Source organism: Anguilla rostrata, chromosome 4 (assembly GCF_018555375.3).
Source record: "Anguilla rostrata isolate EN2019 chromosome 4, ASM1855537v3, whole genome shotgun sequence".
NCBI classification, from domain to species: Eukaryota; Metazoa; Chordata; class Actinopteri; order Anguilliformes; family Anguillidae; genus Anguilla; species Anguilla rostrata.
Genome location: NC_057936.1, coordinates 14,580,220 through 14,606,521, shown reverse-complemented (window position 1 = coordinate 14,606,521; position 26,302 = coordinate 14,580,220). Strand labels below are relative to the sequence as shown.

The window sequence follows — 26,302 nt, the reverse complement described above, 5'->3', positions numbered from 1 at the left end:
GCTACAGACATCATGTTGTAAAACAACCATTTTATCAGCACGCCATATGCTGCCACTTTCATTACAATGACACAGGAAGGCTTGATGCTTGACGGATATCTTTTTTGAGGAGCGCGGTCGTGTGGGCAGACACCACATTCACAGTCCGTCAGTGGCATTTCAACAATGCAAAAAAGAAATAAATTAATACGCTGAAGATGTTTGACCAACAGGTTATTCAAAAGAAGATTGATTTCTTTCATATTGAGACCATGTAACAGGAAATCAAAATTGTCATTGGGAGTGGAGCAGAATTGAGTGGCTCTGGATTGCATTAATTTCACTACCATGGTGCTTATGTTTGTTTTTAGAATATGACTATGCATTCAGTCACTTGGTTAATTTATTGACCATAGGCTCCTGCTCCCAAGCCTCCAGTCCCATATTTTATAAGTGAGAGACAACTAAATGGATGATTCAAAAGGCTTTCAGTCAGTCCAATAACTAAACTGATTAATCCATCAGACTTATGCTGAAATATTAAAATACATCTCTTCAGTTGAGGAGAAATGAGAAGACATTAAAAAAGGAGGGAGCACTACAGTTCATTCTCTAATTAGTTAATTCTTTCTGCAATGCGTCTTACCAACATGGTTCAAGTGAAAAAATCAAAAAAGGTATAAAATGTATTTCTGCATTGTATCATTCTAGGGCAAAAAGACCTAACATCAAACCTGAAGATCATCAGCACGAACATGTAGTTCCTTGTCATGATATCCTTGCGCCAGCACCCCAGAGATGCACTGTTGTGATAACTAGCAGTCTCTTATTGGCTCTTCACAACGAGAGGAACGCCCTGCAGTCTCACCCACTAATCCAGCAGCTGACAGAGTCGTGAATCCACTCCCTAAGCCAGGGACGATTGAGGCATTTGGAACAGCAGCCTGTCTGGTAATGTGTCAGTAGCAATTGTTCCATAGACAGGCAATATGCCTCTCCATGCTCCGCAATCAAAAATGAGAAGTGCCGTGTCCATTTATAAATCTAGGGAATGCAGACAGGAGGTATGTTCTGTACCACCACATATTACCTACCGGTTGACTGATGGCAACAGCCGTGTATGCAGAACCCTCACAGCCAATCAACAGCCTTAATTGCTTTAGCAAGCGCCACTCGCCCAATTCTCACTCGGAAAATGTTCCCCACATTAAAGCCAATTATGTTTGGAAACTGCAGTGCTTGGCGGACAGCCGGGCTGGCTGAAGAATGTGTATTCCGTATGAAGATATGCTTACACACCATTATGATGAATTATGATACTCGCTTTCTTCAATTCTAGCTTTTCTGGAGTGGATTAGGGCCACATACACACAATTTCCGAGGCGTTCAAAATAGATGCAAGTAAATGGCAGTGTGAACATGCGCTGCAAAATAAGACTGCTGCATGCACAGTAGAGTTGTTTCCCTTACACTAACATGACTCGTACCATAGCTCCTAAGTGGCTGAAGTGTCCCAACTTCAACAGATCCCAAGGAGATCCTATTAATATTAACATTGCCATTTATCACCGAGTGCGAAGGGCAGGATTGGACAAGGAAAGGTCAGAGGTTCTGCCAGCTCTGAGGTAAAGTTAGAGTTTCCCATGGGCTAGGTTCCCATTACACTGCAAAGAGTCAGGGACTTCGTTTGACCTCTGTCTGTCTCTTTCTCTGATCCCTGTTGACAGATCTCTGGGATAACCAAAGTATGAAAAATGTTCTACTTTCTATATATGCTACTCACTGTACTAAGCATAACCAGCGGTGGGATGCATGTGTGGTTCAGGCAATTCAAGTGGAGTAAAGATGGGTGGACTCCTGCGTTCAAGAATGCTGCCATTTCAGAAATTCAGAAAAGTTCTGAGATATGTTGAAAGCAGAAAGCTCACCTTATAAAAAAGGAGAACTTTTGCAAGTTAATGCAACGTGAGAGAATTTCCTTTCATTATATACCGCTTCAACGTTAATGCATCATCAACTAAGCATATGGATGTGTGAATGCTTCACCTTTTTATGGCTTGCCCCTATGGAATGCAGAAGATCCCCATAGCTTTTCACTTGTAGCTTCCTACACCCAAAAACAATTAACCAGGAAACCTAAGCATGCAACCACTGCCCATCTTTCCCTCAAAACAGTACTGATGTAATAGCAATGATTACAGAGCCATTATGTTGACATGTCCCCTGACACAACCATTTTTCTGCAATAACACATCTTCAAAGCAAAGGCAACACAACACAACTACTAGGACTTTACAATTGAAGCCAGAGTACCAAACGTACCAAATCATGCAGATTCATTAACAAGCAACTGAACATAAATATGCAAGGTGACATTTCACAATTACATCTTTTCCCCATTTATTGGCTGTTTTTCCACAGTCCAGATTATAGCATAGATTATATAGATTATATATAGATTATTTGCTGAAACAACAGACCTCCGTAGCATCAGCCTGTAAGAGTGGCATATGCACACCACTTCAGTTCGGTTCTCTAATTTTGTGGCGCAATTAACTTCACATCTTTAAAACATTGTGTTCTTTCTTTTGTTTAATGAAATTACTACTGATCATGTAGTAACTCCCTTCTGTTTAACTCCCTAACTGCTGCTTCTCTGTTCCTCCCCTGGTGCCAGTTCAGTAACTGAAGCACAGAGGTATGCTCGACAATACGGAAGCTTATTGAAGGGATCCATAGCCAAGCCTTTTATTTATTTATTTATTTATGCTTTTACTTTTTCTGGGGTGCTTTGTTGTCACTGAATCAGCCATTCGCCTTTTTAAACCTGTGCAGATTTTCTTCTTTTACCCTTAAATTACACTGATGTATGCGCAGCAAAATGGGCAACAGACAATCTATATGCGTAAAGGCCACTAATCTGACATTGACACTGAAATACCCAGCCAATGGATAAAAATACTCCAGAGGACAATCACAGATAACAAATTTCAACATGCTAATGTGAGATAACATATCTCTTAGTAGGTTTGATTAGAAGCCACATTAACCTTTTGGAAGGACTGCAAAACCAAGCTGATGGAAGGTTGAAACACCACAAGTCTGGGCTACCACGTTGAGTCACACAGCGGTAAAGATCAGCTGACCAGTTTGCTGAAAACTGCAGCGCTAAGGGAAATCCTGAGCAGAAAGCTAGAGGAAGCAGATCGGGGCTTTGGATTGTGTGTGGTGCACTGTGACATTGCAGGAAGCGCCAGGGAGGAACGGCTTCATCCACAAATGCTTTCACTTCCTGCTTCCACTGCAAAGTCTCAAAAAAAGCACAAATGCCTTCCTGGCTTTTCTTCGACATGGTGCTGATGAAATTAGGGGACCTGAGAACAACACATAGCTGTACATTCATCATCATGTCGGTAAGAGGAATGACCCTGCTGTGTGCTAAACAGAAATAACTTTGAGACCAAATGCTCTGACTTGAATGGGGTCTTGGATAACCAGTCCTCAAGATATTTTGTAACTGGCCCCAAATTAATTTTGATTTATTGGCTCAAAGCTTCACCATCCAGTGAAAAGCAACCAAACTGCTCAGAAGCATTAATCTTGATCTTACTCTCAACATGTTTAAATATAAAAAATAATAAAAAATAAATAAAACACTAGAGCAGTGAAGGGGAAGGGACAAAAACTGCATTCATGCACAGGAAGGGTGAGAGGTTTGAATGACTCCTGCAAACTTGGACAAGTCTAGTCCAAGGGGAAAGTGAAAGTCATGAGGTGACCTTGGAAAAAGAAAGTAAAAAGGCAATTGAAAAAGACTGAAACAATGACTTTCAGTAGCCTATAAAAAAGTCAATTGCCCATCACATGACTGTCACAATAGTTTTCTTTGCATGGCTGTTGCTTTTCCCTTCCAAGACAAGCTTGTAAAAGAAGCACAAAAACAAACCATTTTGTCAAATATTACATATTCCCTTTACCCCTCTACTGAGAAGGAACACCTCATGTAACCTACCATGGATATGATGGACCTTTCAGAGTAAAGGAAGCAGAGGAGTGAATTGGTTTTAAATGGGACATCGTTTTCCATCGCATTTGACCACTATGTCCAAATATGTCCAAATTCCATCGCATTTGACCACTATGTCCAAATATAGTACTACAATAAATTCTATGTTGTTGTTGTATTCCTAGCTTATTAAAGGGGGAGAGCAGGTGTAGTCAAGGTGACTAGTTTTCAGGTGTAATATCAATTGTGAACGGGTGGAAAGGTCACAAAGTTGCTCAAATGTTGATGTCATCTGGTGTACTCAGATGGGCATTTTTCCAATTTTACAAAAACAAGCGTTACAAGTTTTGTGGGCTACCGCTTGGATTTCCACACTGTGGTTTTTCTTGCTAGTGTAGAATGAAATGGTAACAGAGGTAGAGGATTAAGGTGTACTCACATTGAGGATGACAGAAGCCACAGCACCGGTGACATCACTGGTAACCTTCGAGGTACTCATGGCTCCTCTGGTCTCTGTGGTTGTTCTTGAAGTAGCGTAGGTACAGGGGATAGGGTCTTTTAGCCTTTTTCTTTCTCACTCTGACTCAACGGGGAACCTTTGGGCAGCATAACCTGAAGACAGACAGACAGACATTTTCATTTAAGGACAGTTTGTACCTTATTGAACCTGTGTTTTGTAGTTGTCCAATGACCATGATATGCATTTTTGTACGTCGCTTTGGATAAAAGCATCTGCTAAATAAATGTAAAGTGTTAAAAAAAAAAAGTAATGATTCCCTTACTCTCACTCAACTACTTGGAACCTCCTAGTCCTATAATTTATATGAATTTTGGAAAATATTCATTACACTTTACACACAAATAATCTTAATGCTGGATTAAATAGAGATCTTCTCCTAATTTGGAAGAATCAGACCATTACTGCAGCTTTATGGCATGCATATGGAAGCAACAGTTAAGCTGCTCACTACAGACAAACTACTGCGATTACAAAAAAAGTGCTGCTCCACTAAAGCTTGGCTGGCAAACTGTCAGTTCTGTCACCTCTGAGCATGGTTGATTACTTCTGGAGAGGCGAAAGGTGGTACCGGCCCAACAACACTCCCCCACAATCATGGAAGGTTATGGAAGGCCTATTTGATAACAAGATAAGACTGCTACTGTGGTGAAATTACTCAGATAAGATTCAGCACGTGGTCCTGATTTAACTCTACGTGCGGTATGCATTAGAGCTGATGAAACTGGCAGAGACCTTGCAGTTACATTTGAAGGAGCTGTAATAATGGAGTGGAATGGGACCGGACCTTTGTTCTTATTCAGATGGGAAGTCGCGGCAGACACTAAACCAGAGAGAAGCAAATGTTTCTCTCATTTTGGGACCAGACAGAGAAATAGCAACAAACGGGCTAAGGGTTGGGACCTGATCCCACAGTAGACCTTTTCGGATAAGATTGGACAACTCTGCTTCATACGAATGCATTTCATTTTACTGCAGTGATACTCAATCCTCATCCTGGAGAGCTACAGCGTCTGCAGATTCTTGTTTTTTCCTTAAGATCAGGGAAAAATTTGCTTGCACTGTCATTGATCCTGGTGTACTTTAAGATCATTTCTAGTTCTGGGAATGCCTCTAGTTCTCAATAGATGTGTTTTTTAATACAAGTAAAATAGGACTCCTAGCACTTAACATACTTGTAAAGAGTGTTCTACTACTCCTGAACAATATTTTGGAATTAGCTAAACACCTCCTTAGCATTCCACAACAGTACTGCCAGAACAATATTTACTTTAGCAAGGTCATCACTGCCGTGCGCAGGATGGTACAGCTTAGTAAAAGTGCAGGGAGCTCATTAATGTCATGCCATTTATATCAAAATAAAAGTCAACCAGTGACTGGACGGTCAGCCTATTCAGAATCTTCCACATTCTTGGTACAGTGAAACTTGGGTTTAAAACAACTTAATGTTAAGTTTGCTTATGCTTTTTAAAACTTTAGCTGTTTGAAAGGCACCAGTGGAGGTTCCTTCAGGTAGAACTAACCCTTTCTTGTGGTTCTAGGCATGAGGCATAAATGTGGAGGAGATGAAGTAATGCGTGAGTAAGAGGGTCGGATAAAAATTGGTGACCCTCTCAGGCTCCGCAGAGCAAAAACTAATAACTGAAGCCTGGAAGTGATTTCAGCTTATTTACAACCCACAAAAGAGCATTAGGGCAGCACGATGCAAGTCCCAAGCAGTAGGGATACAGCCGCTATTTAATTACTCTGGTCATGCCAGCAAGGCTGTTAAAGTCATCCAATCAAGAAGAGTTGAGTAGAGAAGCAGCAATTGTCCCCATGTGCCAGGTATTTCAACATAAAATACTCATGAGTGTTCAGAGTAAAAGTATCTACTTATGCTGTGCATTGTATGGTCTGCTGGCAGTTTGTGAAATGCAGAAAGAGGCTGCAAAACTGGGGAATTCATTGGGCTTTTTTCAAAGTTGAATTGCTAGCAGCAATTATATTAGCATTTGATCTGATGCAAGTGGGAATCAGTTTAACCAAAATTGAAAATTACCCCAAACTTTGGAAGTGAAAATTGAGGCATTTGGTACTGGGGCATGGGAACCAGCAGTTGAGCAAAGTTTTGTAATGATAATCAAGTTCAAGAATTTATTCTGGTATTTATTACAGCAATGATATGCAACTTTGACATCAATGGCAATACCATAAATCACAATGACGATCAATTCAGTATGACAGTTTAGTATGGAGCACTGTGGAGTCGACATTGGGTTTCTTAATTGCACTTATACAAACTGGTAATCTATCATACAATGTACAATCAATATTTTCTTCTTGTGACATTATATTTTTAGGCATGCCAAAAATTCCCAGCAGAGATGACCCTCGAGCAAAAAAAAATGTGGTCCGGACATAGGGGAGAGGACGATATCTTTTGGAAGGAGCACAGTACTGATGGCGTACTGTAAACTGGAGAGCTTCTAGGAGGCTTGTGTAGGTAATAACATTTTTATTTGGCAAAGATAATATTTGTCATACTATTAATGTAGTTCACTAGTAAACATTTTTAATTTGTACACAGGGTCTACTTCAGGGATCATCAACTCTGGCCCTCGAATCCAAATCCAGCCCTGGTTTTCTTTTCTCCCGGGTAATTAGTGCTACTGATTGGCCAGACTGTCTTCACACCTGAGTCCCAGGCAAAGGGAGGGTGGAAAACCAGCAGTTCTTGGCCCATGAGGACTGTGAGTTGCTTATCCCTGACTCTACTTGATTACTTGTCTTTTAAAATTAACTTTTTGGATGAAGAGACCTACGTAGGTATATTCAGTGGTGGCACTAGGTACCTTAATGCACATGTTCAGTGCATGCCATTTTATAATGTGGTTTTGTGGAATACCTTTCCCATTTATGGTGGTTTGTGCCGGGGGTGGACTCCCATGCTACATTTTTATTGGCATGCTTGAATTTAAAACAAAAAACTGAAAAGACAGAGCAGAGCTCACTGTTCATTTCAATTCAATTTGGTTAGCATGAGCCACCTGGACTGGTTGGGTGGGTGGGTGCTGTTCACTTCTAGTTACATTTGGCCTAGATCAGTCAGATATACCTGGAAATTCCTTATGGCAATTCATAGAATTCATTCATATTCAGTTGTAAGCAATTTAAAAGTATGCCTCAAGGTTGTAAGAGCTGCTATGGGTTCAGGTGTGTGTGTGTGTGTGTGCGAGTGCGTGTAGGGCGGGGTGCAGCATGGTATTTTACAGAATATTTGTACAAGCAGTGCCTTTTTTATTGCACATCAACAAATAATTCTGGGACTGGAAGGGACTTAGTAGACATTAGGACATTAGATGGCATGAGCAGATGAATTGTGTGCTAACCGTATGACTTAAATTACTTGTTTTTAAGTCTCCCAAAGAAGGCTTGTGTTAGAGGGGAATTTGTATTTATTTATTTTTCATTTTTTTAAAGATTTGAACCAAAGACTCAATTAGGTTACTACAAATGTCTAGGTCAGGCATAAAAAGCCCCCATGGTAAAAGGAAACCTACTCTAACAGCTGTTGAAACAGAAACAAAGGATTCAATCGCTCAAGTAAGTAGGCGGCGTACAAGACGCAACAGCAACAGGACAGACTGGCCACACCCGGCTCCTTCCTTCAGCTTACTTTCTTGCATCGATTGCTGTGAAGCTGGACATAATGACTCAGCAAAGACTGCCTGAAACATAACTAGCTGATCTTAACCCCCCCCAGCCCCCTCCTCAAACATGACAGCCAGGCATCTGACAGAAAATGTACTGCGGAGAAGACCCTTTCAAACTGTATACAACCATGTGCTGCTGTGCTGCATGGATAAGCATTTGAAATGTAACTTGATTTAATGGAAATATTCTGTAGTGCAAAATTGATAGCATATACACTTCACATGGATAAATGATGCAAACAAATGACAAAATGGTAACAACGCCTATAAGCAACCATTGTGTACAGATGACCAGATCATCAGAAGAACTTCTGCATGACAGTGTGTGTCCCTGATAGGTGTGTCTTCGGTAAGCAAGTGTTGCCACTGTAAAAGACTTTAACTAAGAGAAGTTCCTCCTTCACAAAAATAAAATGAGGACTGTTTTAGGATACTTCCTCAAGAAACCATTAGCTTTCTCTGTATTCTATGGCCATAATCTCAAAAGCTCATAACCTACCCATTTTCAACAAAATGTAATGTTTATGCTGGCAGCTGTACACATTCATTCCAACAGCAATTAAGTTTCCCCATCAAATGCACACATCAATGCAATCATTGCCCTAGATCTGCATTTTTCATAACCCTTAACAAAGTCTCTCTGTTTGCAATTATATACTTGCTGTTATTTCCAGTGCCAGGATTAAATATAAGCAAGATAAGAGAGTACAATCAGACAGTCACAAATCCTATCTGACAGTTGACCAGGGCAGCAGTCCATGCCCCTCAACTAAAAATAGCCCGCAATGGAATCAATAAAATGGTCGTCAGGAAGGTTTTCCAGTTTATTAATAGTTCCTTTTGAAGTGCTTATGAATTTCCTCAGCATTCAAATCAATACACCTTAAATAGGCCATAAAGCCTTATAGGGCTTCTGATTTTGGAAAGACAGGACAGTGTCAACTCAGCATTTCACTCCTCTGCATCGAGATCTAGCCACACAACAAAGCCTTTTCCCTGGCCCCTCTGACCAGTCCGCTCGAGGAAATACATGGTAATGTGTATTGCACAGTTCAGCTTTTAAAACATTAAGTGGCACATCACGATGGTCTGAAAGCTATTCAAAAAAAGATATTTATGGTTTGACAGCATAACTAGAGTCACAAGCCAGAGTTGTTTTGTCTCCTCTCAGCAGACAGTTGCAGGGTAGACATGTTACAACATTATCAAACGGCTCCAGAAGGCAGTACAAATCAGTCGGCTACCGAGTGATAGTTTGGAAAATTAACCCAAACACAAAAATATTTCAGAAAGTAGTGAGGTGGCATAGGCATTGAATGTAAAGCAAAGCTTCCTGTTGCAGAACCTGTTAGAACCTCAGCTAAAGAAAATGGAGATAGTGAATCTCTCAATGTTCAAATTCTTAATTTGGTTTCCATTTCACCAATACTAAATACATGGACTACAGGTCACAAAATTCACTCTTACCTAACATTTAAAGCTAAAGCTCAGGTTACAAAGAACAATTACCTTTCACGTCTTTCCTGGAGGAATCACAGGATGAAAAAAGTTGTGCTCAAATGCTTTCCTATAACTTGCAAACTGATATTGCAAGACCTTGCAATATCCTCCTTTCCCAGAGAGCTGGAGAAAGGGAGGGATCCAAGACTACACACATTTCAGAGAGCAGCAAAAAAAAGAGTCTCATAATTCATAGAGTCATAAGTCATAGCTTGCCATGTGTATTCAGAGAGTTCAGTTTGCATGCGCATGTGTGAAAGAATGCTGAACTGGAAGAGGAATGTCTCACAGGAAACTATCCAAAAGAAAAACCTGGATCAGTTGATAACCCCCCCCATCTCCCCACCCCCCTCCCTTAGTGACACAGATTCCTTCATGATAGAATTTCCATGCAGCACAATACTAAACGACAGAAACCTGTCTCAGAGAGACAAAGAAAGCACACTCATTCGTTTTCCTCAAGAGGCATGAACAAAAAAACAAACAAATCACTTTAGAAAAAACATCCCATTAGTAAATTAAAACTAATTTACAAAGACAGTATGAAAAATAAAACATTAAAAGATGCCAGACTGTGAATCACAGTGCATTGTACAGAGAAGTGCTTACCTTTATTGCTTACTGCAGAAGGGCTACAGCTGACATCATAGTGGAAAACCAAAAGCCACCGCGAGGAGAGAAGAGGAGGCAGAGGGAGAGCAGGAGAAAGAGAAAAGCCTGTGGTTAGGGTGCAGTCTCTGTCGGCTTTGTGCACACAGTCCCTCGCTAACACAGTCCATGCGCTTGTCAGCTTGAAGTACCAACTGATAATTCAAGCCTTCCTCCTCTGGATTAGGTTTCCTCCTCCAGCCCTCTGACAAGTAGCCATGTGACCAGAGATGACTCAACAGCACTGAATCCAAAACCTCAGACACACAAACAATTGCATTATACCGATGCTCACTTTGTAACATTCTAGGAATTCAAATTATACTGTGCCCTAACCTGGATTATACTAAACTTGGCACATGCTCTGTAATTACTAGGCGCAGTCAAGGTTTAGTTTGAATATTCTATTGCTCACAATCCAGTGCTGACATAATCATAGCCTGCTTTAACTGACTTATTGCAGTAACTCAGGGATACTTTAAAAAAAAAAAAAAAAAATTTTTAAATGGATGTATTTTGTGTTATGAAACTGCTAAATGTATGTTTTACTCATCCTTAATCTTCAATTTTAGTAATCTCAGTTGGACAAAATACAACTACAAATTAAATTGTAAATCCTTAATAATTTCCTGTCCAATATTAATTTTTGCATGAGGAAAGTAAGAGGTAGTTAGAGTTGACCTCATATTAGCTCATTTATGATGAGTGTTGTCATGCTGTGGATGGCATTAACCAAAAATCTTTTATTTTTCTTTCTTTTTTTTTTTTAGGGAGAAATAAGTTTGTCTTGAAAAAACAAAGCAAAAAGATTAACAAACATTGTACAGTTTTGTGTGTGCAGACACTGTTCAAAAATATAATTCTTAGTCTAATATTCTATAATATTATTCTAATCTATGTTAGAGCATACCAAAGCACTTATATAAAGCATAAATATTGTTTGTGTACATTTTTGCAAATAACTGCAAAAATGTTACTAGGCTTCTAAAAGCTTTGAGAGGACCTAAGGTTGAATTTCTAATTGGAATATGGTTAGCACAGAAGTGCAGTAAGGACATCTGCTGTCTCAATCATTGATATTTAGCCTGTGCTGCTGTGAAACTGCACCATACATTTTAAATAGAAACAAGTTTGCAAAAGTAGTAAACAGAGCAGAGCACCCATTTTTTTAAACTAAAGACAGCAGCTGAAATTTTATTACAGACTGTAGTAAAAGGAGTTAGAAAGTAATTATTTTTGGCCCTTCTCCACAATAAACCAAGTCAGACTTGTTAAAAGACAGGGCTCATGGGCAGCCTATGCTCTCCCCACTGTACTTTTCCACTGAAAATTATTCAAATTACAATTTACCTTAAAAATCATAACCAAAATGGCAAGAAAGCAAGGAACTGGAAAATTTCACATGCACAATCTAAATTCTCTCTGTATCCGAAGGGTAAAGCCACCAAAGTTATTCAGAGTATGGATGAGGACGTGCCTTTCCATATTTAGACTGGCAATGACTAGGAAAAGCAGCCCCCAGGGGTGCACAAGGTGGATTGAAGTCATGCTGAAAAATAAGTGTGTAGTTCCACAGAACACACACAGGGTTGCAATACAACCCTGAAAAAGCTTCATAAATGTTTATGAGTAAAATAGAAACCGCAGAAAGTACTGTCACAACTTTATGGTGAAGTTGTTTTCCTTTTTTTTTTTTGACTGTGTGGGGGTAATGTGGTTTTCCTTAAATTACACAGTGGGATCGCTTCAATCATTAGAGGTAAAAGCACACTGAAAACAAAGGAGGAAGGAAATGGGGGTGTAGATGACATAAGACTACAGACCAAATCATTTACACACCAAAAAACAATTTAACTGAGTTTATATTGATTTAATTTCCAGTCAATGGTTAATGACAAGTCAACTAAAATCTATTTTAAAAATTGTAAAATTTACTGTAAATATCAATAACATTATGGAAAATGTATTGGTTTTCTTTATTTTGTGGCATTTGATAAGGCTGCATATAGTTACATTACAAAAACAGCCCCATACCCTCTTTGATCATGATGAGCAGCGATAAAAACACAAGTCAATACAATAGGTCCTATTGAGCACTATCTAGATTTGTGTTAAATAGGTACACAAGACTGTTTTTTTTGGATCGCATGGAAATGACAGAAAAGTGAGCCCCAAGCTCAAATTCTGGAAAAAGCCCCCACCCCCTCCCTTTTTCTTTCACAAAATGCTAATTTTTATGAACAAGCTCTACATGCATATGCCCATGCCTGTGCTCATACACACTAATGACAATATAATAACACAAAAAAAGTTCCGCATATCATGAAGCCAAGAATTACTTAAGTAGATATAGTGGACTCACTGTCTTTATCTACGGTTTATTGTTTTGCTACATGGATTTTTGGAAAGAGACATTTGGTAAAGCATGGCCAACTCAAATTCTACATTGCCAGCAATTTATACGGCAAAGATTCTTTTATGTACAGCCAGTTTTAAAAATCTGGCAACCCTAGTATAGTGGCACTAGTTCACACTCACCCTCTCTTCCAAAGATCTCAGTCAAGGCCATTTAGATTTGTACAGCTTTGTACATATCCAAGGAGATCAGGCACATGGCCTAGACAATATTCTGTTGACCAGAATAGTAAAGATCTTGGATCAGTTACTATGGCATCGCTAGTTGTAAGAGTGTGGGGCTGTATGCATTTGTAGGTCTCAATGTTGGAGATAAAAAGGAAAAAAATACTCATGACAGCAACAAAACCAAGAACCAGCAAACCAAGGCTCAACATCATTTTTCCTCAAAAGTGGAACAGTTGCACGAGTAGATAAAGGACATAATAGCACACTGAAACCTGAAATAATACAAACATACTTCAAAAAGGTAGTTAAAAGCTGATGTCACATTGTCATGCAATTATAAGGGTTGGACACCAAGGTAGGAACAAAATAACGTGCATGACGAGGACAACTCACCTCTTTGCAACATCCTTTGTTCCAACAAATTTTTTTTGAAGTCAAATTTCACAGGAGAAATTCTCAAATAATTTCTAGCAATTCCACTGTCCAGTTAACAAAAAATTGATTTTCCGCCCTGCAATTTGTTGTTAAGAAACCCCACATTGAATACCTTTAAGAAATACTTTCAAATTAAAATCTTATTTTTGCGTCTCCCCCATTTACCCAACTAAAGTGAATCAAAGTCAGCTGATCTCTTAATGACCCAGTGTGCTTCTCTGGACGTCCGAGAGCTGTATACCAATAGTAAAGGTGATACTTCAGAACCAGCTCCCAGTGTGAACCAGTTTGCCAGAGGCAAGCAAGAACCCAAGGCTGGAGTGTCCCAGAACGGCATCTATAAAGGAATGGGAGAGGGGGCAGTCACTTCCAATGTGTTTTTAGGGGGGGGATTTATTGTTGGGAGTTTCAAATCCTAAGGCAAGGACAGCAGGTAGGGGAGATGGTGCAGGACATTAGCAGAGCACTGCAGGCAACATTCCACAGACCTGCCACTGGATTAGTGGGCTTTCACTATGTGCACATTTCCACAGTGCAGTCTGTGACAACGACAAGCCTGTGCTGGTGAATTTGCAGTCACTGCACTTTGCCTTGCTCCAGCGGGAACCACTCTGCTAATGGCTATTTAACAGGAGAAAAACGAAACTTATTTTCCCAGTTAAGAATTTAGTGGTTTATACTTTAGCGAAAATCTCAGACTGACCAGCCAACCAAACAGGTATCAAACTGGAAAGCCATGTGCAATTACATCATCAAGCTCTTTATCACTTTCCATTTATGAAAGAAATTCAAATAAAAATGCTATTGAAATTCGACAAAAGGTGTGTTGGTGCTATTGCTAATAACAAACCTCAAGCTATTCATAACACATACAAAATAAATTGCAATGAGGCCTTGAGTGCTGTTAAGGTTATTTACAGAAAAGCATAAGAAGTCCAGTTAATATACAGTTAGTCTTTAAATTGGCATACTTTGCCAGCACTTTCGAAGTTACAAACATTTACTGTAAGCCTTCTAAACCACCTCCGTTACAGTTTCATTTGCATCTCAGATGCGACTGTAAATGAGAGGCAGAGCACATACTCTTTCAGAGGCCATGCATAGACCCTTCATCAGCTTAATCCAAAGAATTCAGTACATTCACAAAGCAAATTTCATTCATTTGATAACCATTATTCCACCTTCTGAACACCAGGTCAGAAATGAACTCTCACTGACAGATGACCATAAACCAGGGGTACACAACAAGTCTCTTAAGTCTCTAACAAGGCTCTTATTTAATTAGCTCAATCATATCTTGATCTGACCTTTGTACCAGCACCGGCTGCAGGCACAGACTGCAAGTGTATCCCACATTTTACTATCCTCAAGTACAGAGGTATAAGTATAGTACACAAAGCTGTACACAAAAAATAAGGTAATCAGTTGGAACAAAAACCAACACAAAGACCACCTTCCAGGAAAGGAGTTGTACATCCCTGCTTTAACCAGAGCTCCGGGTTGGTGGAAAGGGGCTTTACTGAAGAGGAAGATATCCTTTTATTAATATCATTTACTTGCAATGCTCAGTGGTTCATGAAATCTCCACCAGTGCATTGTATGGTGATGGTCAACCGTCAATTCAGGCAATCATTTTGCATCAAACGTGTCAGAACAAAGTGAGGAATGGACCAATAGGATTTATTGGGGGTGGCTGACGCTTCAGAACATTTACAATCCGTACCCATTCAGTAAGAGAATAGGCTGCAGACCTGGAACCATGATTGTATTGTTCCATATTCCGGTCACAATATATATACATGTAAATATATTTTAGTAAGTAATTGTTCATGACAATTAAGAGTAGACCCTTTCATTGTGCTGAGGAACATAAAACTGGCACTAATTGCAGAGATGCGCCACTCCCAGGAAGGATCAACAAGAGACAAATAACATGCACTGCACCCTCCTACTAAACTCAGAAAAAATGTTATGCTCATTACAATTGTTTTGAATCATTTTATGGCCTTTGGAGAATGAAAAGCAAACTTATAAAAGCAACACGCCAACTGCTGTCTTTTTGAAAGTCTGCCCATTTGATGAAAACATCTAATTTTCAAGCAGCAATTTACGATGTCTGCCAGCCAACAGAGACAGTCTCCTAGGCCACAGCAACCTTATAAAAACCAAGAATGGGTGCTACTGCTGAAAACACATTCACCACAGGGCAGAAAATATGTTTACCATATGTAACTACAGTCTAATTTACTTTGGCATTATGAATTTATACAAAATTCCAACACCACACACTTGATGAATGATTCACATTTCCTTCCCTCGAAAATACACAGGGGCGAAATTATACAAAGTGTTGGATGTTGAGTTTACATTGGATCCTGTGATTTAGTTAAAACATTGTATATTCGTATATTTGCTCTACTGATTCTGAGGGGATTAAAATCACAGATGTAATAATGATTCCAATCACAGGACATTCTTGGGGAAACTAATCCCATCAGAATATGGTTTATGGAATATCTTAATTTAACAAAAAATATATATTAATTTTATAATTTGTATTGAGAAAAAGTGCAGAAAATTGTTTTAATGCAGTTTTTATTCAGGTAAGTATTTATCCAAGTGGACCCTGAGACAAAAGGAGACCTGGTCCAAGGGATTCAGAGATAGGTTACCTTTAATGATTAATATTTAATTCATGTCATGGATCATTTCTGCACATCCAGGGAGAATGCATTGGGGCCAAAAAACCACTTCAACATAAGTTCATATAGAAAAACCAGCTATGAGTGTTACAACAGCTGCGTTGCATTTTCTGATGTTAAGTCTGAGAGTGCATATTCTATATAGCATATATTTGCATGCATCATAAATACACACACACAAATATAGCCTCCACACAGTATTCCAAATTCAGACTGCCAATTTCTTGTTCACTTACAAATCTGATAATGCTTAAACACTCAAGCAAATACACACGCCTAACAAACACAATCAAAGTGTATTGTCCAGCAGCTAATATTGTGGTTTTGCCACTGAAAAGCCTTTTCCTTCCATTGTAGCTTGTAGAACATGAAGCTACCTTTCAGCATCCTGTCATCTGTGGTCTTTGCTGAAAATACCCATGAATCCCTTACAGCAGCAGTTTTGCACCTTCCTGTTATTCGGTTCTTCCTAGTTAATGTGGGGACCTGCACAAGCAGATATCATTGCTACCTAGAACCCTTGCAGTCGTAAACTTGTTTTTTCTTTGTTCAATCAATTTGTGTTTAAGCTGGACTGAAGCATTGATAGCATTTCAACAGCTGTTCAATGGTCAGTTTATAAGCTCTTTGTAACTGTTTCAGTCCATCACAGGAGAGACAGAAATTAATTCCTGCACTGATTGTAAGGTTCATTATTTCAGTTATTTCAAGGTACTTAGTTACTGCTAGGCAAAACAGCAGCAATCATTTCCATTGCATTTTAAAATAACAAAGTGCTTAGATGCCCATCTGACAATCTAAAGCAAAAACTTGCCAGTTCTGCATACTGTAAACTATCCCTTCCACTTTTAGAAAAATATATGAAAAAAGAAATAATCCCATGATCATGCACTCAAGACAAAGTATGTGGATCCTAAAACCTTTTCTGTGTAGTTTCAGTGCACTTAATTATTGCTGGATCTTAGAAGAATTCAGATAAAAATAAAATGATACCTTGAATGGGATATACTCCCATAAACACAGACCAGTACACTGAAATTGTCAGAAAAGGTAGTCCTTTGTGTCAAGAGCTTGTTCGGTGAAATTGGTGATCGGCTCTATGATTTTGGATTAGGCAAGGGATTTCATTCGATAGCTTAATGTCCTTTTCCATTTTTCAAGAGCAATTCATTCAACTGTTTAGCCAAGCTGCAATGCAGTGAAATCTTTGCCAGTGATTTCGTGGCATGCAGATATCTTCCCTTGGAAACAATCACAGGCCAGTGTCCAGACTTGACATGGCCCTGGCAACTAGCACAGGACAACATTTCTACTACATTCAACACAGCCATAGCAAGTTTCACGTACACAGTAACTGCAAGAACTAAAGAATGTGCAGTCCTTTTAGTTTCCCATCAGGAAGGAAAGTGAACATGGGTGTAAGTTTAAATGCTACAAAAAGCATGTCTTTGAGGCAGTGGCTCTTGCTCCTGGTTCTGGGCAGCTGTAGGGTCTGTTGGCTTGTTAACTGTGTAATACTCTGCTTAACTGATCAATTGCTCTGCTACTCAAGTGCTGAGTTGCAACGAAGGCCAACAGACCCTGCAGTTCTCCAGGACCAGGACTGAGAGCCACTGGCTCAAAGACACACTTTTTGTAGCATTTAAACTTCCACCCATGTTCACTTCCCTTCCTGACTCTCCCCATATCAGATCAACTAATTGTTTTTTTATATACAAATTTCTTAATTAGAAAACCAATTGCGCAATTAGTCACATAACCATGCCATTGGAGTGCCTATGGGGACCCCTGGAGGATAACCATTGAAATACAAGTTTTAATCCCTGCAGGTCACATGGTGGAGACAGAGTGGTAACCTTGAGCCATAACATGACCCACAGTCGGCAGGATATTACCCACCTGATCTCACATTCACAATTTCCTGCCAGGCCATGGACTGGCAGTCAACCTGCAACCCCGTGAAAAGATGCAGGACAATATGGAGGACCTGTGCTACTCCTTGATCTCACAAACTGGTACTGCAGTGTGGGATGGGGCGACTTAATTCAAACATTTATAACAAAGAAGTAAAAATATTAGCTGTTGAGATTTACCATTATAAACTGTCACACTGTGGATCAGATCGTGCCAGTCTGACCTGCAAGTAGCCACACCCAAGACTCTCAAAAGCTACCAGGCAGTATGACCAAAACGCGTTAAACACGTATATTACGAAATTCCATGGGGTAACATTCATCCATCACATCAGATCTTTAGACAGCATGTTGAAAAAAAGAATACAAGCTCTTTTTTGGTTAAATAATGTCATCCGCTGGTTGTGACTGACCAGAGACAATTAAGTTAACCTTCCACATCCTAAGCAAGGTGGGAGGAGATTCTTTACAAACCCTACAAGCTTACAAGTGCAGTTTTTGTCAGCAAGGGGCACACACAAAGATCTAGCTCCATACCATAAAGGCTGAAGAGTTCTGAACAGCCACATTTCCGGACTTACACATTGGGAAGAGCTGTTGACCTGAAGAAACGGTCTGACTTCAAGCAGGAAGGGGAAACAAACCAACATTTCTGGACTATGAGCTATAAGTAGGACCAGATCATACAGACCCTTCAAGATAATCCTCTGCATGCCAACAGACATCTGATCCAGCTGAGTCAAAGCTCCCAAATCAGATCTCCCAAAGTAGTATAGACGAAAACAAACTAAAAATGAAAAGCAGAAGATGATACCCACACACTGCACACACTGTAGATGTGTTATGCTATACAATCAACTTGCCAATTAGTGAGAGAGAAAAGCCTCATTAACTAACAGCTATGACCTTGACTACAGCTATGGCCTTCAGATCTCACAGCAAGTGAAAATCATCTGTTATTTAATATCTTAGCTATGTACTTTCCATTCTTACACCATGTATAGGCTGATACTTATGGTTATTTCTCTGACAAATCTCACATTCAGATCTATCTTCCCCGATTCAATTCCAGTATCACACAAATACACTAGAGGCAGCCTCAAAGACCAGAACAGTGAACAAATAATTACATCAGGGGTTCTTCAAGCAATTAAAGTATTTCAAGTGCCAGTAGATCCCAGATCACTAGCAGTGCTTATTTTAATAGGTTGCGCTCAATCTGCATTGTCAGTAGCAAAGTACGCATTCCATATAGTATTGCTTCAAGTTTTCAGAACAGTTACAGTACACTGCCTGTTGGTTACATGTGACTGTAGCAATAAAAACCAATGACAGCACAATTTTGTTTTACACCGAGTCTGAGTCTGAGAATACTGAAGTAAATGTGAGACGGAACTGAACAGTTGTATCATTTTGTTCCCCCGCCCCCCACCCCCAATGCAATAATTGGAGAAAGAGGATGGCTGAAAGTGTTCCCAAAATATCACTACCTCCACCTGATCTGTTCCTCCCACACACAAGTGAATCAGCAGTCCCATGGGACCGCAAGCAACTTTCATTTTCAACTTGATTGCTAGCAATCCATCTGGTTAACATTAGCAGAGGGAAAATGGTCGCTTTGCTACACTGTCTTGGTGCCAAGTGGTTTCGCATTTTTTAGATGGTGACATGACACAGCAAATGAGCTTTTGGACAGACTTTACAGTACATTAAAAAAAGCAGCGTGCTATAACTTAAAAAGGTTTCAGCACAGCGCTCCATGTGCCAATGAGCCGTAACAGAGTACGCTGAAGATCTTAAAGGCCGAGCTCACGATTACATCATCGTGACCAATTGATTGAAAAAACTCTGGCTGTGCCAGAGGCTTCTCCTAGAGAATGATCTCACTTTAGCCAAAAGTAGTAGCCAATACCTCCCAAATAGAATCAGCTGCTCACAGTGTGTCCAAGATAGCTATGGCACAGACATCAATGCTCCAAGTATCGATGTCAGTGTTTTTCAAATGTCAGTGTGGATCCAATAAACATAATTCACATCCACCTGATTTCTTTGCACATGGGCAAACCTGCAAACAATGTCAAAAGCCAAATCATTTTGAAAAGTGGTGTAGGTCATCCCCAGTCCAGGCCCTAGAACACACAACCCACAGCATACAGACAGCATAAATGCAGCAGAATGCCCTAAAATCCACACATACTGGCTTTTAATTTATACGCCGCTGAAAGTCAGGCCTAGAAATTACATAGCTAATTTTAAAAATTTAAATCGAAATGTGAAAGTATTTTTGGTCCTTTTAATAAGATCACACACAAACATTGTTTTAAAGCACTGTTATTACATTCATAGCCTTATTACCATCATTCGCCTCTGCACTAACACCAAAGTAGGCTTAATCATAGTCATTAAGACTCATCACTCCATCCATACGCTTATTACTGCCACAGTTTGCTTTTGTAAGATTTAACCACATTTGCTGTGGAGGTTGCAGTTCAGTATGCCCACATCTCGGTCGTGAAAAACAGATGACGTTAGTGACAGACCCTGAAACATTGAGGATGACCAGCTTCCTGCAGTGACTAGCAGCACAACCGCACTGGATTCCTTTTTTTGTCTGTCTTATGTAAATAAAAATGTACATTTAAAGCATACAAATTTCCATTCCTGGCCATGCACACCTCAACGTTAACAGTGATATCTGCCCAATTTCACGCTTTGGATTACCACTTATCTTTTGTCTAAAGTTGCAAAGCCCTTATAAGATTTTTCTGGTTGACTTGATATGACTGAGCCAATTAATTAAAAGCAGAAGTTGACACAAAATCCTGAAACTGATTGGCCCTTGTTCTGCACCCCTGGTCTAGTTTCATTTGGACAATGAAGCAAAATTAATTACATAAAATGTCTATTGCGAGTTTAAACGAACAGTGCGGCAGAGTTAAAGAGTATTGGTCTAAACAGCTAAACTATATTGCTGTAAAATGCCAAAATACACAGGGCAATTTCAGATCTTTTGAAAATCAAATCATTCCAGTTCCATAAAACAAGTCCCCCATACATAGTGCCACAACGCTCTGCAATTCCAAGAACTTGCAAGAGGACCACACTGAAGGAACAATTGAGGCTGACAGAAGTTGGCCCAGCCCTGAATAAGAACATGTCCCGAGACCTCAGTGGGCATGGGCATTATTCACAGAGGCAGTGTGATTAAGCATCTCCCTGGAAAAAGGCAGCACAAGGACACAGACCAAGCCAAACTTGCTCTCAGACAGGCTGGCACAGAGTTCTGTCAGTTGGCCAATTACCACGCCTTGCCAAAGACAATCAAGGGATTTTCATAGATTCAAGTCTTCACATACAAAATGCCCAACTTTTGCAGTCCAAAATCTTGCCATCTGACCTTTGTCCTTGAGCTTAGAATGTATGGCAGGTTTTATTTCAAAATAATTAATCACAGGAGGAAAAAGCCAAAATGTGTGGCTGAGGACATTTTCAGCTGCAAGACAAAAAATTAAAACTAATGTCTGCTTAGGAAGCCACCTCACAGTTTAAAAAAAAAAAAACTGCATTGGACACAGGCAGACTAGTACACACATTTTCCATAACGTTTGAGTAACAATGTGTTGCTGCAGCTGAGTGAGCCGGTTTTCAAAGAACAAAGACAAGCATACATGCTGTAGTAATAGAAGGAAACTTAACAAGCTTCCTTATCTGATAACTCTGTCAATTCATCCATGGGCAGAAAGCAGAAGGAAAAAAACAAACCATAGGAGAGGGAAACTTGATAAATTGGGTGTGGCATCTGCTTCATTCCTTCCTTGCCTCTTGTTCTGTGACTAAGTAGTAGGGTAAGACTTGGCCACCAGCAGGGTGTGTAAAAAATGAATCTGCTACACACTGCACAGTGCTGATATTTTATTTAAATTACAGGTCAGCCTCACCGCAGAGCATCAGACATTAGCTTAAATGGAGAAGAAGGAAATTAAACTGAAGGATAATTTGAAGGCCGGGCTGAGAACGTTCCCAGTTGGGAAATTAGCCAGAACGTCAGAAAAATCCCCTACTTTCTGCAATAAGTGCCATGAGAACTTCAATGACCGCAGTGGGTCAAGACCTCATTTTAATTTCTTACCTGAAGATGGAATCTTCTAAAGCACATTACCCCATTTACTGCAGAGGCATTGGAGGAGGAAGACACTGCCCCCTACTGGCTCACAAACACCAACTTACTTTATCTGGATCTCCCAATCAAAGTAGTATCTATGACCTTTGCTGCTAAAATTTAGATTTAGCAGAAGCACAGTAAATAGATGTACAGCTGTAAGGTTTGGTGGAAAAGGAATAATGGTCTGGGCCTGTCTTTCATGGTTTGGGCTAGGCCCCATAGTTCCAGTGAAGGGAAATCTTAATGCTGCAGCACACAATGACATTCTATAGAATTGTGTGCTTCCAACTTTGTGGCAACGGTTTGGGAAAGGCCCTTTCCTGTTTCAGCATGACAATTCTCCCATGCACAAAGCGAGGTCCATAAAGAAATGATTTGCCAATTACATTGTGGACAAACGTAACTAGCCTCACCTCAACGCCATCAAACATCTTCGGGATGAATATGAATGCTGACTGCGAGCCAGACCTTATCGCCGAACATCAGTGCCAATCAGTACCTCAGTAATGCTTTTGTGGCTGAATGGAAGCAAATCCCCGCAGCCATGTTCCAAAATCTAGTGGAAAGGCTTCCCAGAAGACTGGAGGCTATTACAGCATAATCTTCTAGTGAAATATGTTCCGGTCAGAGCTCTCCTCTTCCCTCCTATGGCACATCCCACAAGCTAGGACTAAAACGTATCTGCTTTTAGTTCATAAGCTCACAGACTGTGGAATAAGCTTCCTTTAGATCTGAGGGAATCTGAATCTTTGGATATTTTAAAATAAATCTAAACGAAAGTAAAATAAAATGTATTTTTCCTTAGGAATAGGAACTATTATATATAGCAATGAAATAAAAATGCAGTATAATGGCAATAACATTTTTTAAATAAAAGTTTATATTAAAAAGTTAAAAGTATGGAAAGGAAAAGCACACATTTATAGAGGCAGGTCTTTACATTTCTGTTAGAAATATCCAAATGATTCCTAGGTTCTAGTTAGTATCCTGGCTACAGCATTGTGAACTAGTCAGTTTATTTACAGTATTACTTTGCCAGGAAGGTCATTAATAAACTATTACAACAATCCTGACAACTTCTCACAGATGCATGCAGCAGTTTTTCAGAATCTTTTGTGCAAAAGAAGGGCCCAACTTTGGAAATACTTTAAATGGTATGAAGCAGTTTTGGCACATAAAAGTTGCCATCAAATAAAACACCCAAGGCATCTTAAAGCCTGAGTTTTAAGATGAGATACATACATTTTCCACTTGGTCTCATCATCAATTACCATGACCAAGATTGTTGTAGATCAGTTGTAGAAAGTTATGAGACATCCATGTGTGTCTGAGATGCAAATTACAAGAGCAACAATAGGACAAAGATCATTAGGCATGACAGTCATATATACATATACTGTATATCATCCTCATAACAGTGGTAATTTATGTTTCCGGATAATAATCCCTAACAGGAGCATGTCTAAACTAAACAGGACGGGTCCTAGGATTGAGCCCATGGCCTCTGAAATACTCAGAGTTCTTATTTAATGGGTTAGTTCATTAAAATATCAATCACCATCAAGTGCTATTGCCCAGCCCTGAGGTTTTGCAAGGAAAAGTGACCTGTGGAGTTTCATACGCATGGAGCTAAAATTCTGTCTGAACTGAGAGACTGGTGCAGCATGAAAAAAATAAATGCTACAGATTTGGAAAGACGTACCCAAGGTCCATACAACTATAGACATTTTAGGTACTCTGTTCCCTACAAGTTGTATTTAACCCAACTTGACCCTTGTTTTGCCAGATCACCAATTCAATGTGTGGGAAAACTAAATTATGCGATGATATTTCAACTCGCCAGCTGTAGCAATTTACTTTGACACATTTACTTTTGAATGCACTTGTCGCCCGAGACATAGTTTCAGTGCCGTGGCGTCCACTATTATATTTAGGCTAATGCTTGAAGAGACGGAACTAAATTCAAGCAAGTGTTCAGGTCGGCTTTATATGCTTCAAATGTTTGAATATTATTTGGCGGTCGCTGACATTTACAAAGAATGAGAAAAAAAAATTAAACAAGCTATCAAATTTTAGATCGGAATGAACCTGTGCCTTAGAATTCAGCAAACACTTACATCACACGTAGTTTTGTACACGGTCGGAGATATACCATCATTATATAAATTTAAACGTTCGCAATCTCGTCCGCAAATGTAATCTTTACTGACTGGCACTCATGCCAGGAACATTCCATTAGCGTAAACGTTCCTTTTGTTTTTCCGTCCTTTGGATTTTCTGTAGGTATTGCAACTATGTTATCATACTTGGTTTCATTCAACATTCATTTCCACAAAGCTAGTGTAAAGTCACCAGTGACCTAATGGAAATCAAGCAAGGATCTATTTGCTATTCAAAATATACCACATTCCAGGCTTTTCAAATTTAATTACAAGATTGGTAGCCTAGATTTCAAATTCATACCATGAACGATGGCAACAGTTCTGCCTATAGGAACGTATGCGATTTATAATTCGAGCACTAATTTATTTACTTACCCATTTCAAGGACAGCATAAATAACTACAAGTTGAACGCGTGCATGCGAGTTGCCCTCTTGCTTCTGATCAATTAAACCCAAGCTGCTGTGTGTGAGGGGGGAATACCACTAGTCTACCTCCACGTGTAGGCTAATGACTGCTTGTGATGGTCTTGAAAAACGAAATATATGTTAGATCTAGATAATGAATAGCATAACTTACATGTATTAATGAGGGAATATGATCAGTTATGTTTAGGACTGAACAAACACATTTAGGAAGATGTGGCATGCATTTTACAACAGAGGGTCCACTTCCATGGGTTTCTTTTTCACTGCAGCCAATGATGTGGTGGAATCACCTGTGACTCCAGGTGTCAGTGAGCTCCTATCTTAACCTAACTCCTAAACCGCAGAAGCCATGACATTACTTAAATGATTCATTTATCAATGAGAGTAGGCCTAATTGATCCCTTATGAGATATAGAAAGAAGCCCTTATTTGCCAATATACATATTTTTACATTTTTTATGACTAAAGACAAGATTAATCAGAACCAATATTCAACAGAACAACTCAAAATGACAATATTTTTATTATTATTATTATTTGCATTGCTCTAAACTTAATCTCACCAAATATATTCATATAATCCTTAATTGGGGTTTCATCATTTTCTCCGTATTTCCACAAAGTAGCTACTTACTACAATCTGCTGTCAAGTGTAGACTCCTTCAAAGCCATTCTTAAGATGGGGCAGAAGCCATAATCAGAGTAGACAGTAAATAAGTTCAAAACTGTACATTATTTAATGTAATGTCTTCAACAGTTAAAAAAAGAGTCCCAGTAATTCTGTAGTAACTTACTGTAATGTGTGGTTTTCATTGATCACTGTGAATAATAAAACCAATAAAATATCCACATCAATGGTATTTGGTATTTGTGATTTTTTTAGTGGAAAAAACAAAAGCGTGCATTTACCCAGCTATAGTAGAGGCCATTTTCCAATTTTCCAATTGCATGCTGTACTGGTAGAAAACACTGTCTATACAAAATCCCCTACCAACAATACAAGGCTATTCTCATTGTGAACATGCAAAACACACAGTCTCTCACAGAATTTTGCTATATGCACAGCTTAGTTCTGTTCATAACCACTGGAGAGAAATAAAAAACTTAAGAGAAAGCATATAAACAAGTTCCATATCCAGCAATCAGTTTTGGTTTATGATGGCATTCCTACAGAGTTTGTACTGTATACAATATTTAAACTTGTGTATTTATTAATTGGCCAGAGTAAATATACTGTTTATACACACTGATAAATGGCTAATTATAAGAGACTTTATTTACGGAGAAATTAATATTCCTTATCCACAATATACAGCAAGACAAATCAAGAGAGCATTGCATCAATCCGTCATTTTTACAATACACAGATGTCATACCATGGTCAACTGTGGCCTCTACCGTTCATGTCACGTAAAAGCATAAGAAAGGCGTGCATAAAAGTGTTGTTTCTGTGCCTGAAATTGAATTACCAATGTATCATTTGAAAAGTAATATCTGAATCTGAATTCGGTTCTCTAATGGACACGTTGTCTATTATTTTATTTCACCCGCAGTCCCCCATTTTACATAGAGA

The 26,302-nt window shown here is 39.3% G+C and overlaps 1 protein-coding gene across 11 annotated transcripts in view; it reads right to left on the bottom strand.

Annotated features, from left to right (window-relative positions):
* Positions 1-24,995, bottom strand: part of slc4a2b (solute carrier family 4 member 2b) — a 58,241-nt gene extending 33,246 nt beyond the window's left edge. For 2 of the 11 annotated variants that reach the window (XM_064330855.1, XM_064330842.1), the window contains exons 1-3: positions 24,678-24,874; positions 10,307-10,335; positions 4,425-4,597 (exon numbers count right to left, since the gene is read on the bottom strand). In XM_064330855.1, the coding sequence (XP_064186925.1) occupies positions 4,425-4,484 (60 nt within the window). In that variant the 5' untranslated portion in view covers positions 4,485-4,597; positions 10,307-10,335; positions 24,678-24,874. The other 9 variants (XM_064330847.1, XM_064330845.1, XM_064330848.1 and 6 more) reach the window with 9 other exon arrangements.
* Between the last annotated feature and the right edge of the window lie 1,307 nt (positions 24,996-26,302).